This window comes from Neophocaena asiaeorientalis, unplaced genomic scaffold, assembly GCF_003031525.2.
Source record: "Neophocaena asiaeorientalis asiaeorientalis breed wild unplaced genomic scaffold, Neophocaena_asiaeorientalis_V1.1 scaffold30, whole genome shotgun sequence".
NCBI lineage: Eukaryota > Metazoa > Chordata > Mammalia > Artiodactyla > Phocoenidae > Neophocaena > Neophocaena asiaeorientalis.
Window position 1 is genome coordinate 14,720,985 of NW_020174923.1, and position 19,068 is coordinate 14,740,052.

At 45.0% G+C, this 19,068-nt stretch overlaps 1 protein-coding gene across 3 annotated transcripts in view; it reads right to left on the reverse strand.

The window, feature by feature from the left end:
* Positions 1–16,183, reverse strand: part of DCAF7 (DDB1 and CUL4 associated factor 7) — a 26,528-nt gene extending 10,345 nt beyond the window's left edge. Inside the window, exons 1-5 of one of the 3 annotated variants that reach the window (XR_003005377.1) lie at positions 15,813–15,950; positions 6,785–6,841; positions 2,401–2,559; positions 1,590–1,701; positions 620–738 (exon numbers count right to left, since the gene is read on the reverse strand). Coding sequence is in view for 2 of the 3 variants with exons in the window: in XM_024760660.1 (XP_024616428.1) it covers positions 620–738; positions 1,590–1,701; positions 2,401–2,559; positions 6,785–6,841; positions 15,813–15,950 (585 nt within the window). In the remaining variant the exon portion in view is untranslated. Of the gene's footprint in view, positions 1–619; positions 739–1,589; positions 1,702–2,400; positions 2,560–6,784; positions 6,842–15,812 lie in introns of all 3 variants that reach the window. The other 2 variants (XM_024760660.1, XM_024760661.1) reach the window with 2 other exon arrangements.
* Positions 16,184–19,068: the final 2,885 nt, after the last annotated feature.

Below are 19,068 nucleotides of genomic sequence, written 5' to 3' on the forward strand. Positions count from 1 at the left end.
AGAGGACCAGCATGCAGCGGCTCTGGCAGTTAAAGATTTATGACCATTTTACAAAATCACTCAGAAGAACGCTTTGTTAACACAATTATAGATAGCTTCCTTTGGCTCTTCCAATAAACACAGGAGAAACATCACCATCAAAATAAACCATATTTAATTCCAAATAGTATTAAAGTATAAGCATTAAGTGAACATACTAGAATTTCATAAAATAAGTTTAGAGAAAAATTAATGATTTCGTTTTGTCTGCCAGGAAATATTCCCTCTTCTTGCCTCCCTGCTCCCAAAAAAGTAAATATATTTCAAGATAAGTGTTACTCTAAGATTATTTTTTAATAACATCCAGTCCAAGTTTGTCTATAAGAGATCTCATTATTAAAACCCAGTAATCTCTGGCACAAAAAGAAAAACAACAGACTACAGAATGTTTACACCAGCCAAAAAAAAAATACACTCATTTACAACAGTGCTGTTTTCCACTGTTCTGACACATTACTATTTTCAATTTAGACAAGACGACGTCAGCATTATGATTTTCCATGTCATTTGCAAAACAGGGAGAGAACAGCCTGCCTTCACACTGAAGGCATAGAAAGCAGCTGTGCACCAGCATCAGTACCTCTTTGTCATGGGCAATCAGCTGGGTCTTCACATGGCCGGACACAAGATTCACTCGCCCCAACACCTGCCCGGTCTCCAGCCCCCATATGGTACACGTCGTGTCAATGCTGGAGGTACCTGGAAACAACCAGTGCAAGTCAGCAGCTGACGGGGGTGAAGTTCCCACACCAGCTTCTCTCCTTGTCCCTATTCATCTATTCAGCCCAGGAGACAACGCACTGCAAACACTTCTTGAGTACAGGGATGGAGAGCCCAAAAGAGTCATGTGGGCTTCCCTGGTGGCGCAGTGGTTGAGAGTCCGCCTGCCGATGCAGGGGACGTAAGTTCGTGCCCCGGTCCGGGAAGATCTCATATGCCGCGGAGCGGCTGGGCCCGTGAGCCACGGCCGCTGGACCTGTGCGTCCGGAGCCTGTGCTCCGCAACGGGAGAGGTCACAGTGGTGAGAGGCCCGCGTACCGCAAAAAGAAAAAAAAAAAAAGAGTCACGTACTCCATCCTCACCCCAGGGCCTTGGACTCTGCCTGGAGAGACAAGACATGCACACGTGGGAAGCTCAACTCCACGGGAGGAATTAATAACCACATTCCATATTTAGCCTCTTCCCCACTCGGCCCCATTTTTGGATGTTGCACGGACCTCAGGGCCCTGGTTAAAAACTGGCCCAGTGGGCCTCCCTGGTGGCGCGGTGGTTGAGAGTCCGCCTGCTGAGGCAGGGGACGCGGGTTCGTGCCCCGGTCCGGGAGGATCCCACATGCCGCGGAGCGGCTGGGCCCGTGAGCCATGGCTGCTGGGCCTGCGCGTCCAGAGCCTGTGCTCCGCGACGGGAGAGGCCACAACAGTGAGAGACCCGCATAATGCGAAAGAAACAAACAAAACAAAACAAAACAAAAAAAACTGGCCCAGTGTTATATCTGAGAAAATGTATCTTTGCTTCTTCACACTGGAATACACCCTCCCTCACTCCCTTACCTAAAAGATAAGGATCCACCTCATTCCAGTCAAAGGAGGTCAGAGGAGCACAGAAATCCGAGTTCTTGTTATTGTTTAGCAAACATTCCAGCCTGGTCTCTGTTTCACCAACCTGAAGGAACAATAATCTTTAAAAACTCAGCCAGTCTTATCTTCACAAAAAATCTTTAAAGCCTCTTTTAGTCCATATTTTAGTAAATTTAAGACGTGGGGGACATTTTTATCATAGAGTAATAAAAACCAGAGGAACTACTTGAATGCTACTTCTTTCCAAGCTTTCTCCTCTGCCCAGCTTTGTTTCCCAAATTTTCACCCCCAAATTCTTCTAGACGAGAAGTCTTCTCACTCTGTCCAAACCGGGGCATCTGTACCCTGCCTGGCTGGACGCCACACCTCCAGCTACAGGAGAGGCCATGGTGACGGCTCAGCAGAGGCGAGGGGAAGCTCCAGGATCCACTCCCATGCTGCACTAGAAGCAGCGGCCTGGATTTTGTTTAATTTACTCAAAAATATCCTGGCTGTAAATAGAATAAGAGGCCGCCGGTGTCCCCACCCCTGCAGAAGGCCCTCGTGCTTACATCACGGTCACTGAGCCTTATGCTTCCAGGCTGACTGCAGCCGGCAGCAGGACTTGAAGGAATCTTGGCTGGACTCACTAGGAAATCTGCTGAGCCAAACAAGCTCAGTCCAGATCCGCTCCCACCTGTTCTCCCGGCTGCAGTGATCTGGCCTCCAGCCCCGGCCTGTTCTCCGTGAGTCCACGCTGCTGCGAGCAGCTGACTCTGCGGAGGCCCGTCAAGCACCTGCTTACCCTCCACACGCGGAGATAGTCACCACTCGTCGCCAGCAGGTCTGGATAGACGCCTTTTGTGTCAGGGATCCACATGAGCTTTGTGGTGGGGTACGGATGGTCGAAGGTGTTCCGGCAAATAAACTCCGAACTCTCTTCGTCTAAACCAACAAGCTGGACCTGTAACACAGCAGAATCCAGCCACGTAAACATCTGCTTCTCGGCAGCAGCACCAAATACACCAGACCCCTGTCAGTGACAGCCGTCCTGATGCTGTACTACCCTTCACTGCAGAGGCAAGAACTAAGAGAGAGAGGGCATCTAGTCCAACGGGCCTGCTGCTCAGACGAGGAAACCCAGTCTTGGAGGGGTTGAGTTACACTGAAGACTGCAGAGCTAGTCAGAGGCAGAGACAAAATCTGAATACAGGTTTTCTGACTCCAACTCCTGCCCTCTTGATCCAACACCCTAGAGCTGTGTTAACTGCCCAGCTGGTTACCTTCCCCCACAAGCCGAGGCACTTGACAACGTGCAGCCGTGGTTTTAGTGACCCCACAACTAAAAGTGCTGTGGACATTTAGTGACATCCAACAAAGGAACGTCTCACCTAAAAAGGCAATCGTAGGGTCTTCCTTGGTGGTGCAGTGGTTGGGAATCCACCTGCCAATGCAGGGGACACGGGTTCGAGCCCTGGTCCAGGAAGATCCCACATGCTGCGGAACTACTAAGTCTGTGCGCCACAACTACTGAGCCTGCGCTCTAGAGCCTGCGAGCCACAACTACTGAAGCCCACGCACCTAGAGCCCACGCTCCGCAACAACAGAAGCCACCGAAATGAGAAGCCTGCTCCCCTCAACCAGAGAAAGCCCACGCGCATCAACGAAGACCCAACACAGCCAAAAATAAAAATAAATAAAATTTATTTTAATAAAAAAGGCAATCATCCACAAACCACCTCCTCCTCTAGCCCCCCAACCTCGCCCCCACTGGCTGGTAATGTGCTGACACAGAAGGGTGTGCCAAACAAGCATTTGGGAACCCAAACCACTGTAACTGGCAAAAAAGTGGGTACTGTCGATGAGAAAGTCCCAGCTGGTCTGGCCACCTTTTCTTTGAGTCAGTTTTGGACCAATATTGACTTCCACCCTTTGCTGTCCAACTCAATCTGGCTCAGTAGGAAATGCCACCTGCTATACATTTGCTTATGAACTTCCACCAGCTGGAAGATGGAATGGTAGGGAGGATGAACGAGAGGATAGGCACTAACCATATAGCAGAAAGAATTCCTTCCACTCCTGTCTTGCTGACTCCAGTCTCAGATACTAGTATCTTCCTATCTATTTTTTGTTTAAACAATTTTATTTAGGTACAATTGCATACAATAAAATTCACTCACTTTAGGTGTACAGTATCACTGAATAATATTGAATTATGTGGGGGCTTCCCTGGTGGCACAGTGGTTGAGAGTTCGCCTACCAATGCAGGGGACACGGGTTCGTGCCCCGGTCCGGGAAGATCCCACATGCTGCAGAGCGGCTGGGCCTGTGAGCCATGGCCGCTGAGCCTGCGCGTCCGGAGCCTGTGCTCGGCAACAGGAGAGGCCACGGCAGTGAGAGGCCCGCGTACCGCAAAAAAAAAAATGGGAAGGCATCCCCAGCAAGCGGGGCAGAGTTACTAACTAGATGGCCCCCTTGGCGGGCAGCAAGAGGAATCATCTGAGAGAGCCCCGCAGAGGAGGCTGATGAAACGTGCCTAGGGCAGGCTCGAGAGCCCTGACAGCAAACTGAAAACAGAGGTGGGTTTTCCCCCGTGAAGGCGTCTGAGAGGCAGTGGTAGGACTGTGAGACCCTGGAGGTATGAGTACGGGGCCTGGTAATGCTGGGCAGGACTGACTGGATCCAGGAAGAGGCTGGAGGCGGGGAGCTCAGCCTGGAGACCCACAGGGGAACAGGTGGGAAAGGTTAAGGGCCTGTGGTGACCGGTAGTGAGAATGGCAAGGGATAACCCGAGATGGCCACAAGAAGGATTTTGACAGAATGAACAGTTCTTATGGAATTAAAAAGTTGACATTCTGACCTTTGCAGAAAACAAAACATAAAGGAAGATTCTAGATGGAACAGGGAAAATTGGCATCAGGCTTGGTGGGGGAAGGAGGAGAAAACAGATGAGAAGGTAAATTTTGTGGCTCACTGGGCAGAATAAAGCGTAAGCCTCTCATATAGATTCTGAGCCAGATATTGCATTCATCTCTTTATTCAAATATTTACCGAGTGGCTATTAGGTGCCAAGCCCTAAGTGCTGGGGATGTGGCAGCAAGCACAAAATCCCTCTTTCTAGCCATGCAGGTAAGGCTAAACTAGAAGGGGAAAATGCTGCTACTGCTAAAAGTTGCTTTCCAGCCATTGGAGGCTTCTCTGCAAACCTCAAAATGTCAGCTCCCATGAGCACGTGCCACTTAGGACCCACTTAAGCAGGCATTCAAAGCTTTCGCTAGCCTACCTTATCTTCCACTTCATTTATCTAGTCAGTGCTTCCCATCCCTCTCCTTACACTGCCCTCACTTATAAAATCCTCACACCTCCTTCCGTCGATCCAAATCCTGCCCAGTATTAATAAAGAACGGTGGCATCAGCCTTCCAGGCCTCCTTACTTACCACTTGCTAGTGTAGGACCTTGGACATGTTACTTAACTTTGCTAAACCTGTTTCCAATCTGTAAAGTGAGGATATTCACAGTACCTACACCTCACAGAGTTGTATGTAACACCTTTTGTTTGTAAACTGTTCAGTATGATGCCTTCCTCAGTGTATGAGCTTTTAATATTCTTACACCTCACCTCCTTCATAAACCACCTGCAGTCTTCCCAGCACAGTGGTCTCTCAGTACTTATCTATTCCATCCATTTGGTGACTAATCCCACACTGCCTCATGAAAGCACCTGCATGACTGTCTTATGCTATTTCTCTTAGTAAATGCCTTAAAAACAGGGCCTGTAGGGTTCCCTGGTGGTCCAGTGGTTAAGAGTCCGCCTTCCAATGCGGGGCACGCAGGTTCGATCCCTGGTCAGGAATCTAAGATCCCACATGCCGCGGGGCAACTGAGCCCGTGTGCCGTGACCACTGAGCCTGCACGTTCTGGAGCCTACATACCACAACTAGAGGAGCCCGTGTGCCACAACCGGTACCCGACACAGCCAAATAAATAAATAAACATTAAAAAAATAAAAAAAAAAAAACAGGGCCTGTGTCTTACTCCTGCTTGTACTGCCAACAGCAATGGTTTTCAAATCTGGCAACCAGATTTACCTAGAGTGCTTTACACATTCCTGGGCTCCCCACTGTTAGCCCAAGATTCTGATTCAACAAGTGTCAAGTGGGGCCCAGGAGCCTATATTCTTAAGACCCTCCCTGGTGATCTGATTCAGCAAGGTTTGACAACCTCTGCACAACAGTACCTAACCAAGGGAAGAAGCCAGGAAATGGCTGGGGTCTTTCCTGATCTTCCCAAAGACTTCATGTGTTTGCACAGACTCGTGTTTCATCCTTGGCCTAACTCGCTTTAGCTCTTCTGCTCCAAATTGCCAACCAAGTACTGAAAGGAATAACACTTTGCTTTCACTGTTATTCAACTGTTGTTCATATACGCAGATGTTAAAAATTTAATGAAAGAGAATGTAAGTTCTCTTGAATATTCATATAATACAGAATGAAGTGGTAAAGTCTCCCATTATCTTCACCCTCAATTCTACTTAGTGACTCTCAAACCAGTTTGATATGAACTACTTTCCAAATGGTTTTTCCAAACAAAACAACAAAAAAAACCCCAGATAGGTTTGGACCATAAAATGTATTCTGTAACTTGCTCTTAACAACATCTTGGAAGATTTCACGTCCGTACAAATAGCTCTACCTCATTCTTCCACAGCAGACTGTGGTAAGCACACCATAATTTAACTATTCATAGTTACTGTGGTTATAGCCCATTGTTTTGCTATTGTAAACAATGCTCTGTACATATATGTGTAAAGGCTTTTATTGGTCAGATTGCTAAAAGTGTAACTGCTGCATCACATTTTAGATGTTAATACCACAGGAACTATGAGATAATAAATGTGTGTTGTTTTAAGCTAAAAAAAAAAAGTCACAGATTCTGTCCAGCAGCCTTTGAAAAGGTTGCTTCCATTTACACTTTCATTAACAGTATATGAGGGTGCCAATTTCCCCATACCTTTGAAAACACTGAAAATAATCTTTTAACATTTTTGTTAATCTGAGAGATGAAAAATGGCATTTTACTACTGAAGGTGAGCATATTTATTATTTTTACTTCTGAATAATAATTTTTAATATGAGTGCTTATAATGGACCAAGTATAAGCATTACACTTACTGCTTTACATGCAATACCTCATTTAATCCTCTCAACATCTCCATGAGGTAGGTACTCTTATTCTTCCCACTTTCCTAAGAGATGGAGTAAAAGAGATGTTAAGTATCTTGCCCAGGATCACAAAGGTTATCACTTCCCCATACTATCAGCAACACTAGAAGCAATAACTTAATCTTTATAAATTTGAAAGGGAAAAGTAACATCACAGGGTCAATTCTCATTTCCCTTAACTACCTGAGGTTGAGTATCTTTTCCTGTTTATTGATCACTTGCATTTTCTCTTCTACAAACTGGCTATTTATACTCTTTGTTCATTTTTCTATCACACTAAGTAAATTAGCTCCTACTGGCTGTCATGTTTTGAAAATACTTTCCGTTGTCCTATCATCTGTCTTTTGACTTTGTCCACAGGATATCTTTTCACATAGAAATGTTTTATTTGTATGTACAGTTGACCCTTGCACAAGGTGGGGGGTTAATGCACGTATAATTTAGTATCTGAATCCTCTGCATCTTTGGATTCAACCAACCATGGACCCTGTGTAGTACTTAATTGAAAAACATCCACTTATAAGTGGACCTGTGCAGTTTAAACCCGTACTGTTCAAGGGTCAACTGCACTATAGCCTGTCAATCTTTTCCTTAGTTGACTCTGGATTTAATGATTGGCTTAAAGATCACCTTCTCTGCGCACCCTCCACTGCCCCAGTACAAATTTCATAGTCAATTTTCTTTTACTATGTTTGTGGGACTGTTCTTTACTTGATCTGGAATTGATTTTCATATATGACGTGAATTAGGGGGCTCTAAATTTTTCTGCCATACAATTTTTTTTCCCCAGTGAGTTAAAGTTCTATCTTATCAATAACTACATTTCTATATATACTTAGTTCTGCTTTGGAACGTTGTGTGTGATTGCACCAACTATATGTGGTATTGGCTGTAACTATACCAATTCCAGTATGTTTACTCTGATCTGGTAGGCAAGTGTTCCCCTCTCTGTTTTCAAAACATTTTTTCCCTTTTTTTTTTTGGACATCAGTATACATTTATTTTTAAGACTCTGGAGACAAATAGTATTCCAGTTCTGGCCTCGCATTTACCTTCTATGCCACTTTGGGGAGTTACTTAGCACATCTGGGCCTCAGCTTCCTCATCTTCCCATAAGTTTTGATATGTATTATTTTTATCAATCAGCTGATTTCCCTTAAGAAAAATTTTCTTCTTAATACATGGTCAATTTTTATAAATTATCTTTTTTAAAAGTGCATTCTATTCCCCATATAAATCTTATATACTCAAGTATATTTTCAGGTATTCACAGGAGCACAATCTGTAACAGCTGCAGATTTGCAGACACTGCTCCATGCCTTCTATCATCAACTGTGGCTAGCCTGACTTTTCCTTCCCCTCTCCAAGAGGATGTGATCATTTTGCCTGGATGTCCAAAGATTCTTTCTTCACCCTAGGAAAATGTAGACACTTTCCTAGGAAAGTTTTCAGTGCCAATTGTTTTGTGTCCATTTCTCCTGAGATATAGTTTGAACTCATTACTTCAAACCTTTATTCTATAGTCTTCTTTAACGACATATTTGAGTTTTTGTGTTTCATTTCTTTGGTCTTTTTCAGAGACACCAATTATACCTAAGTTAGACATTCTTTATTTTCTGCATCTATTACAGACTTTCTAATTGTTCACTTCCACTTCATTTTCTCAATCTGTCTTCCCTATCTTTCACTGTTTTCAGCAGTTTGTATTCATTTTAATTCTCTTTCTAATGTGGCTTTTAGGTCTGTGATAATTTTTGTTTTCTCTTCCACTTTTTTCCTGGGCTGCACCTGCTGGTGGTCCCATTTTCTCTTGTCACCATGCCTATTTTACCTGATCTCCTGTATCTCCACCTGGAGTTCTTTATTTTCTTAAGTTGTTTGAATTCATGGTGGCAGGACTGGCCATTAATTTTCAACTAAGGTGAAAACAATTTTCTAGTGTAGATACTTTACCTTCCATTTGTTTCCCATTTTTTCCCCTCCTTTCTTATAGTATCTCTCTATTGCTACTATGCTGGTTCCTGAATGAGGAAAGTTCTTTCTAGATGATCTGAAGGAAGTTCCTATGGGAGAGAGGTCAGGGCCATGTTCCAAGTTAGCATAAATATATGTGGCTTTTGCATCTTCTCAGCCAACAGAGATGAGGAGCTGTCAAGCTGCTCACAATTCAATCTCTTCCAACCTGCCTCATCTAATGCTTCTAGAGACGATGGCATGTCTCCGTGTCTCCTTATACAGCTTAGCTTCCCTCTCATCCAAGGTGTCAAGTGCGGTCTAGAGAAGCTCCTGCTGCCGGCTGTGCACCCTCTTCTCACTGTCCCAAACAAAGGATTGTTGATTTTGCCCATCAAAATCCTATCCTGGAGAACTGTGCCCTTCTGAGTTTGAATCTGCAGCCACAGACATCCTTTCTCAGCATCTTCCTATACCCATTTGATCTTCATTATACTGCCGTCCTTCCTCACTTATTGTGGGAGCGTAAGGAAAAAGTATGTCTTTAATCATCTTGTCAACATTTAGGTTACCCCTCTGCCTTTTCTTTCCTCCATAGTCTTCCCTGTCCTCCTGTTAAACTTCTTCTATCTCCCACCTCCACTGCCTTTCTGCAACTATTGTTTCACAATGCTTTACCCCAACATATGAAACAAATGCCCCCTAAAAAGAAAAGACTGTGAAACAAGATCATTTTTACTTATTTTTAAACTGTGGATATTACTATGTCAGATATCTCCTAAGGAGCAGATATAAAACATAAAATATTTATTCCTTGGAGGCATGACCACACCTTCACTTTCAATTACTTTCATGAACAACAACATAAATTACTATTCACATTACTCATACCTTGTATTTTTTAAAATTTAAAAGCTGCTGTGTTTATCTTGTTACTATGCTCCTTGAGGGAGGAAACTGTGTATCCCTCTTTAACTACATGCAGTGCTAGTACCAGAACATGAAGGTGAATGCATATGAATATGTGTGCACATATATGTAATTAATAATAATTTAAAAAAAAACCCGGGGCTTCCCTGGTGGCGCAGTGTGGTTGCGAGTCCGCCTGCCGATGCAGGGGACACGCGTTCGTGCCCCGGTCCGGGAAGATCCCACATGCTGCGTAACGGCTAGGCCCATGAGCCATGGCCACTGAGCCTGCACGTCCAGAGCCTGTGCTCCACGACGGGAGAGGCCACAACAGTGAGAGGCCCGCATACCGAAAAAAAAAAACAAAAAAAACCCCAAGTTATCTAAACCAGTAATACCACTCTTGACAGTAGAACATTTCCCCACAATTGTTAATATAACCAAAATCAGCTAAGGCAAAATTCTGACAGAATAAACCAGCTTTTCTTGGTCTTTTCCATTTGTCCTCCTTTCAAGCCTGTTCCTGACTGATTATTGTTGATCAACATCTGCAGAGAGGTCCTGCCTTGTCAAACTCTGAGATGAACTCTGGCACAGCACCCCTTCAGCTCCTGGCTCTGAGGCTAATCAATCAGCTCTGGCATCACAGCCCCAGGCAGGCCAGACTACCTACAGAACACAGATTCAACTCCTTGTTCAAATCACAGCATCTGCAGTAAGTCTTTGTGAACCATGTTAGGGCAAAAAACAATATAGCAGAAGTTTTATTCAGTGGTCTCATGGAAGAATTAGTCCCCTCACTGTCTAGAAAAAAGAAAGGAGGAATAAAACCAGAAGAGTTTTATACTTTAAATTCCCCTGCTGACACTCTTGGCAAGGACTGATGGAGCACTGCAAAATTTTAAATATCTATCAAAAATACTTATGTGTATTAAAACACTTTCTCCTTACTGCTACCAATCTCAAATCTGCTAAGAAAGGATACAGAAGGTTACCAAGTATCATCGCTGTGCCTAAAACACAACAAATAAATATTTGTTGAATTAATGAACAAATGAATGAGAATCCTGAAAGGCTGCCGGAAATACTGAGAAATGAAAACTTATATGCCAGGGTCAAAACCATTATGTGCCAAATACGCAGTGTTTGGGGGTCTGCCTGCCGATGCAGGGGACATGGGTTCGTGCCCCGGTCCGGGAGGATCCTGTGTGCCGCGGGGCGGCTGGGACCGTGGGCCATGGCCGCTGGGCTTGTGCGTCCGGAGCCTGTGCTCCGCGGCAGGAGAGGCCACAGCAGTGAGAGGCCCGCATACCGCAGGAAAAAAAAAACAAAAAACAAAAAAAACCATTATGTGCCAAATAGATAAAGTAATTCTACATTAAAGATCTCATAGGAATCAACACAGGCTGACAAAGCAAGCATTCATCCCATGTGCATTTCAAGTACAAGGTAGTCTTACTCAGATTCACTACCAGTATTCTTCAAAAAGCATCAGGTATACCTATGATTTCTCTCCTCAGAACCTCAAAAAATGTTTTCTAGATGCCAAATCTTAAAGCACAAATGGTCAGCTAGTTAAATATTAGGGCAAAATAAATCCCAATCACGCTGTCAATTCTATTCAAAACCAACCCTGAAACATGCAACTAAGTGGAATAGAAGCCCAGGAACTGCTACCCATCTTTCCCCATAAAACAAGGGAAATACCACTTGTCTAAAGATGACAGATATTGTCAAAACTCAGGAGAAATACCAGAGTTCTTTTTTTTTTTTAATTTATTTTGGGCTGTACTGGGTCTTCGCTTCTGTGCGAGGGCTTTCTCTAGTTGTGGCAAGCGGGGGCCACTCTTCATCGCGATGCACGGGTCTCTCACTATTGTGGCCTCTCTTGTTTTCGGAGCACAGGCTCCAGACCCGCAGGCTCAGTAGTTGTGGCTCACGGGCTCTAGAGCGCAGGCTCAGCAGTTGTGGCTCACGGGCCTAGTTGCTCCTCGGCATGTGGGATCTTCCCAGACCAGGGCTCGAACCCATGTCCCCTGCATTAGCAGGCAGATTCTCAACCACTGTGCCACCAGGGAAGCCCCAGAGTTCTTATATCAGAGTTACTGTGTCTAATCCAGGTAGAACAAGAGAAAATGGGCTTAAACTAGCATATTACAGTACTTGGAGTCTGACAACAAGAAGCTTCTACACCATAAAATGGGTTTCGTTGAAAGAAACCAAGAGAATTTTTTCCCCTGGGTCTTTAAAAGGCAAAGGAATGAACATAATGACCTTTTGAGGTACCTTTCTGACCTAAGGTCCTGATTTTTCTCTGGAAAATACAAAAGTCAAATTTACCTAACACCCATATAATGCTCCTTGCTTATATTTCAATTACAGATAGAGTAGTGATGATGTTTAAGTAATAATAGCTAACATTTCTAAATTGCTTACTATGTGCCATTACATATATTAACTCATTTAATCTTTCTTATTACTCTCATTTTACAGATGAGGAAACTGAGGCACAGAGTTTAACTTGCTTAAGGCCATACAAAACTGGTAAGTGGCAGGGCTGAGATCTCAACCCAGACTACCTCAAAGAGGCTATTTGGTAATTGAGCTTTTTTCATGGGATAGAATCAATATTTAGGCACATGCAGATGCAAAAAGAAGGATTCCTGTCTCTGGTCAGGAGATGCCAAGGTAACTCCAGGGTAATGGTCTTAGAGCACCACCTGGACCACCTGTGTCTGAATCACCTGGGTGTCTGTTAACTAGTGAAGCCTGAGAATGTATAAGTCCCTCAAAGGATTCTTATACACAAGCTAAAATTTAGAAAACCATTCTCCAACACCAGTGTTGCTCTATCCCCAAGCAGAGACCACAAAAAAACATCAAACACAATTACCAATAGTAGGACTCTTTATTCCAGGTGTAGTTGATAGAACCTAGTTTACTCCACAACAATTCCCAAATTTATTCAGATGATGGAACACCTGGAAGTCAAGTTGTTCTTGAAATGCTAAGAGATTTAATTCTACCGAACTACAAATAATTTTACTACAGGAAAATGTGATGACATGAATACAAAAGTTTTCTTAAATTATAATCACGTTTTCTTGATGTCTCACAGTAAAAAAAGATGACCGTTTCTAGGCTTTTTCATCAATGTTAATTTGCTGTGTCAATTTATTTTGTCCTCTACTGGCAATTACTACTGACAGCAAACAGGAACCAAAGGTCTGAGAATTTCAACCAATAATTTTGAAATTCCTCTAAAATATGAAGTCTGGCACCTCCATGTCCAGGTTTCTCCGAAACTGAGCCTCATAATCACTGTGTTAAAGTGAGATTTACTGCCTGCCAGCCCCTAGGCACAGATCCTCTACAGCAGGGTTTCTTACCTTGAGGTCCATGAACTTGAGGTGGAAAATCACATTTACATTTTCACAAACCTCTAGCTAAAATTTATCATTTCTTTCCATTACAAATGGAGGCAGCTACTCACCATGGCATCAAGATCTGTGATTTGTTACCAATAAAAATCACTGATTTTTTTCATATCACATCACAGTGAACATCTTGAAATGCTGTTTACCCTCATCCCTACTTCAAGATTAATGATTATAATGGATGATGTAATTTAATGAGTTAACTTAAAAGTACAGATTATCACTTTTTTTTGTTTTTTGCGGTACGCGGGCCTCTCACTGTTGTGGCCTCTCCCGTTGCGGAGCAACAGGCTCCGGACGCGCAGGCTCAGCGTGTCCCCTGCATCGGCAGGCGGACTCGCAACCACTGCGCCACCAGGGAAGCCCCCAGATTATCACTTTTTAAAAAACGTTTTTAATAACTATACCTCAGGGCTTCCTATAATCTGGGGATGCGGGTTCGTGCCCCGGTCCGGGAGGATCCCGCATGCCTCGGAGCGGCTGCGCTCCTGAGCCATGGCCGCTGAGCCTGCGCGTCCGGAGCCTGTTGCTCCGCAACGGGAGAGGCCCAACAGTGAGAGGCCCGCATACCGCAAAAAACAAAAACCAAAAAAAAACGAAAAACAAACAAACAAACAAAAAATAACTATAGCTCAATATGATTGGTTTCCTTTGTAATCCTATGTATTTTATGCATTTGAAAACAGAATTATGAACAGAGATCTACTGGCTTCAAACTGCCAAAGGTGTCCATGACAGACACACACACACACACACACACGTTAAGAACTCTGACCTAGATAGGTGAGGGCACAAAAACAGTAGGCAAGACACTGCACTGCCTACATCATGCAAGTGAACTGAGACAGAGGTAACCGCTTAACCTATTACCCCTGGGATCATCAGACCACGCGGCCTGTGTGCCTGTGGCACAAAGAAGGGGCTCCACATGGTTACTAAATGAAAGGACAAACTTTGGGGTAGAGTCCCTGCAACGGAGGTTTGACACCAATTACTCCACTGATTCCCCCAGCAGCTTAACTGTGGCTCAGTTTCTCCTCTCTTAGAAATGGGACTACTGCTTACCCAAATCGACCCTGGAAGAACTTGCAAGGAAAAAAAATCTATCTGTGTGAAAAGATTCAAGCCCTTTGAAAGATATATTTTGCTTTTCTTCCCCTTTTAAACATGTATCCTTAAACAACAGTTCTAATGTTCTCAATTTTACTAGTTCAGTTTACACATCAGGGCCTTGAATTCCATTCCCAGCTCTGCCGTCCACTATGGGCCATAAAGAAGAAAGAGGCACCAGAGAAAAGAAAATAAAGCTATGTCTTGTCAGGACTCTCTGCTTTCTGTGGGCAATGGGTGGACTCCAAGATCCGTGCATACTCCCCAAGATTTGTTTGTAAATTGTGTATGTGTGATGTCTGGGTAATGAAAGTCCATCGTTTTCATCACTTTCTCAAAGGGGATTCCAAAATAGTTAAGACCTGACTCTAGAGAAACAGATGTGTTCCTGAAAAACTGTCAACAAAATTACAATGTTCAAATGTTTTTTACAGGACCTTTATGTGTAAAAAAGAACTTTCCTACAACAAACTGTGGGTCAGAAATAATAAAACTGACCTGTGCAGTGCCCCACAGCTGGTCAGTGGACCAGACAGGACCCAACCCAAGAGCACCTGGCTTTCTTCCCTGCCCCATGCCTGTCACCATCCAACACTTTATTCTTAAGTCACGGTGTTCATGGTGTTAAGCAGGTGTACAGGCTTTCAACACCGCTAGGCACGGCTCTCCGTTGCTCTGATCACTATCAATCACGTTTACTCTAATACAATAAATGGAAGAGATTAAGGAATAAAGGAAAGAAAACTCTTCCCACTAACTTATTCAACAACTTTCAAAAATAAATGTATGCTGCACTGCCAGCTTAAAGCTTCCTCCTACTACCCGTGCTTCTATGAAGGATTCTCAAATTGTGGATGTCCAGGAAGACTTACTACTCAAGATTACATATCTGTATTAGCACGAAAGATGCCAAGAAAAAAATACGGCAAGTATCATCCTTCTCTGTTCGGAAAACAATGGCGGGATTACAGCCATTGGCCAAGATTTCCAAAAAGAGGGTCTCTTTGAAGAGGACGAATATGAGGCAGCAATAGCAATGGCAATCCCGGCAAAGGGCTGGGGGAATCCAGGAAGAGTACCTGGGGGTGGGTGTAGGGGGCTGGGAAGCCTGCGTAGTAAACAGTCCTAATAGAGATCTAGCGTGGCCAGGAGTGACCACCGAGGCGCCAGCATTTTCTTCACAGCCACCATTCCCTCATCCTTCTTCCGCCCCCTAACTGAAGCAATGCGGCAGGAGCGGAGGGGATAGGAGTGATAAATGGCATAGCTTTGGGGTGTAAACCTGGGTTTGAGACCTGTTTCCGTCACGAAATAGCTGTGTGACTCGGGCAAGTCACAACACGGTGCCTCAGTTTTCCCATCAGTAAAATGAGAGTAACTACACTCCTGACTACCCAGGAACGCTGCAAGGATTAAATGCGATAATGAGAGCGAAACTGTCTGCACAGGGCCAGACACAGAGGAACCGCTCCGTGGCGCTAGGGCAAGTCCGCGGGAGGGTCCTGGGGTCTGGGCTCCGGCCCGGAAAGGGCGCCCCCGGGGCCCGCTCCCCGCCAGCCGGGTTCCGAGCCCCTGCCCGGCCCACCTTGTTGTTGTACTCCTCCACGAAGCTGCCCAGCGCCAGGCGAAAGCGCTTGTCGGGCCGCACGCTCCAGTTCATGGCGTAGACGGTCCAGGGCGCTTCATACTTGTAGATCTCCTTCCGTTTGCCGTGCAGGGACATGGTGGCGGCGGCGGGGCCGCAGTGCGGACCGGGACGGCAGCGGGCTGCGGAGGTCGGGGGCGCCAATCGGGAAGGGAGCCTGGCCTGGAACCCAGGGGTCCGAAGGGAGGCGGGGCGGGGGCGGGCAAGGACGGCCTAGCCCGGAAGAGGGCCCGCAGCGACAGACAACGAGGGCCGAGCCCAACTCCCAGTTTCAAACCTGTTTCGGCTCGGACGACAGCCACCTTCCGTTTGAGACACCGCCCCGCCCACCCGGAACGGAAGCTACGCGACCCTCGCAGCGGCGCCGACCGTTGGCTGCCTGACACGTCCTTTCGAACGATGCCTTCTCCTCATTGGCTATTGTACCCGGGGCTTCTGAAACCTCCTTGCTATTGGTGTGTTTTGTCATTCCAATTACTTGCCCCGCCCAACTCCGGGGGGGGAGGTGCTTTCACAGCCCCAAAGGTCATTGGCTGACAAAGATGTCAGTCAGAGAGATAAGAGGGCAGTGCGGGGGAATGGGGGCGTGGGTGCATAGAATCTAGCGCGCCGGCTTATAGGCCTTCAAGTTCTAGGTCAAGTCTGAGCGTGAAAGCTCTTGTGTGACCTGCTCTGACTTCCCCCCAGCAGCTGCTATTTCCAACGGCTTCTCCACTCTGTCGAGTGAAAAAGAAAAGTCTGCCTTACCGTAGGGCCTGCTGCATTCCGCGGCACAGAGCTCCGCGGCCTGGCTGCCTGGCCTGCGCCAAAGGGGAACCACCGTAATTCCCCGTCGTGCCAACGCCCCCGTTACGCCGGAATGTTGTTCTCCCAGCGCCCCAAGGCGAACACACCGTTGGACACGCCGATGTACTCAGGGCCAGGCCAGCTTCAGTCAGGCTTTCCTGCGCTATCCTGGCCACTGTAGAAATGCTCTGAATTCTAGGGTTGGTGTTCAGCAGGCAGCAGCCCGACCAGTGTGGCTCTCACTTTTTATTAGTTCCCACTCCATCTTTTCCCCACCGAGGGTCCCAAGGCAAATGCTAATCTAGCCCTAAATACTATATCTGTGTCTTGAGTTTGAAATGGAGAAGGGTCCGAACCTAGGTAACATCTCTTTATAATTTAAATGGTTTCCAATAATTTGCTTTCAACAAAACTAAAGGAGGATTGAATTGTTAGATATCATTAAATATAGTTTTTAATGATAAATGTGACTGTTAACACAGCTCAGAAAGAATTCAAAGAATTGAGTGACACTGTTATATATAACAAACCCCTTATAGTACTATCTACTTATGTGAACAAGTTTTCTCTGTGCTTCTGTTTTACTCTAATAAAAAATTAATATTCATCCACACACATGAACTAGTTGAGAGGAAAATTCCCTCTTGTAAGCGGTGTATATCCAATACAATTTTAGTTTCTATAAAAATTTAAAGAGATATTTATGTTGTTTTGAAAAACCTAGTACTAATAAGTGTAACCCTTAAAGCCTTAGTAAGGTTACAATTACTTTAAAAAAATTTTTTTTATTATTTTTTATAAATTTATTTATTTATTTTTGGCTGTGTTTGGTCTTCATTGCTGCGTGTGGGCTTTCTCTATTTGCAGCGAGCGTGTTTTCCAAACAGATATGATGAGGTTATTAATAATAGACTTTCAAGCATGGAAATAAATTACATGTCAGATAAACTGTGGATGGAATAGAGTGGAATTATGAGCAGAGAAAAAGGAACTATGTTAAAGAAGAGCTTGCTCTCCTGTTTTTAAAATGAATGATATTGGCTTCTGAATCACTGCTATTTGGATTGAAATAGATTGATATGAATGCAACAGTTTATAAAGTGTCAATATTTACAACACACTGGAAATTATGTCCTCTGCAACTATTTATTTTAAAAATTTATTCATTCATTTTTTTGGCTGCGTTGGGTCTCTCTAGTTGTGGTGAGTGGGGGGCTACTCTTCGTTGTGGTGTGTGGGCTTCTCATTGCAGTGGCTTCTCTTGTTGCAGAGCACGGACTCTAGGCGCACGGGCTCAGTAGTTGTGGCTTGCAGGCTCTAGAGCGCAGGCTCAGTAATTGTGACGCACGGGCTTAGTTGCTCCGTGGCATGTGGGATCTTCCTAGACCAGGGCTTAGAACCCACGTCCCCTGCATTGGCAGGCAGAGTCTTAACCACTGCGCCACCAGGGAAGTCCTGTCCTCTTCAACTATTTAAACTTATCATGAAATACTTCAGATGTCAACTAAGAATGTGTGAGGGGGAAATAGATTTTCAAAATTCTTTTAGGGAGTACTGCAAAAGGACAGGACCACTGACTTTTCTGGACAACAGCCAATTTCAGTGGGGTAGTTGAATGCACATGTTCTCAAACCAGACCATCTGTGTTGAAATTATGTCCTCCTTTCGATATGTTTTTGGGAAATATTTTTTTAAAATCAAAGTATGATTTACACATAGAAGTGCACATGTTTTTACAACCTGAAACACATTGATGCAATCAGCACTTAGATCAGGAAATAGAAGAGTACCAGCACCCCAGAAGTTTCCCTCTTGCTTGGGTATTCTTAGTATCTCTCTGCTTCTGATCCCTCATCTTTAAAATGGGGATAATAATACTGACCCCATATAGTTGTTGTAAAGAGTTGATGAACTAATAACTGCAGGGCAGTCAGCACGGTGTCCCCCAACCCAGGGTGAGTGCTATGGAAGCGTTGGCTGTTGTCATGATTCCCTATGGCCACCACGCCAGCGCCTCTCTGCTTCCCTTCACCCCAGCCTGGCTAAAAGCCCCCTGTTCCAGGGACTCCTGAACATGGTAGATCCACCTTCAGGCCCCCAACACACAGCTCCTTGGGAGAGGGACGTGGAGAAGATCACAGCTGTCAGTTACAGCACAATCAAGGACCTGATGACCCTACGTAAGTTACACACCCAGCCCAACATGAAGTGTGCAGACTTTATTAGTTCTGAGACACTCCATTGTCCCCTAGGGTCCCAAAGGTCCTCACAGAACCATCAGGGGCAGAGTGGCTGGGGGCTGGAGTTCTGTCCCTGATGTGTCCACTACAGAGGACACTTTCATCTCCAGCTGGTTCACAAGCTCTCGGCGGGAGGTCTTGACCAACCTTGGGGGCTGGCTGGGTGGTGG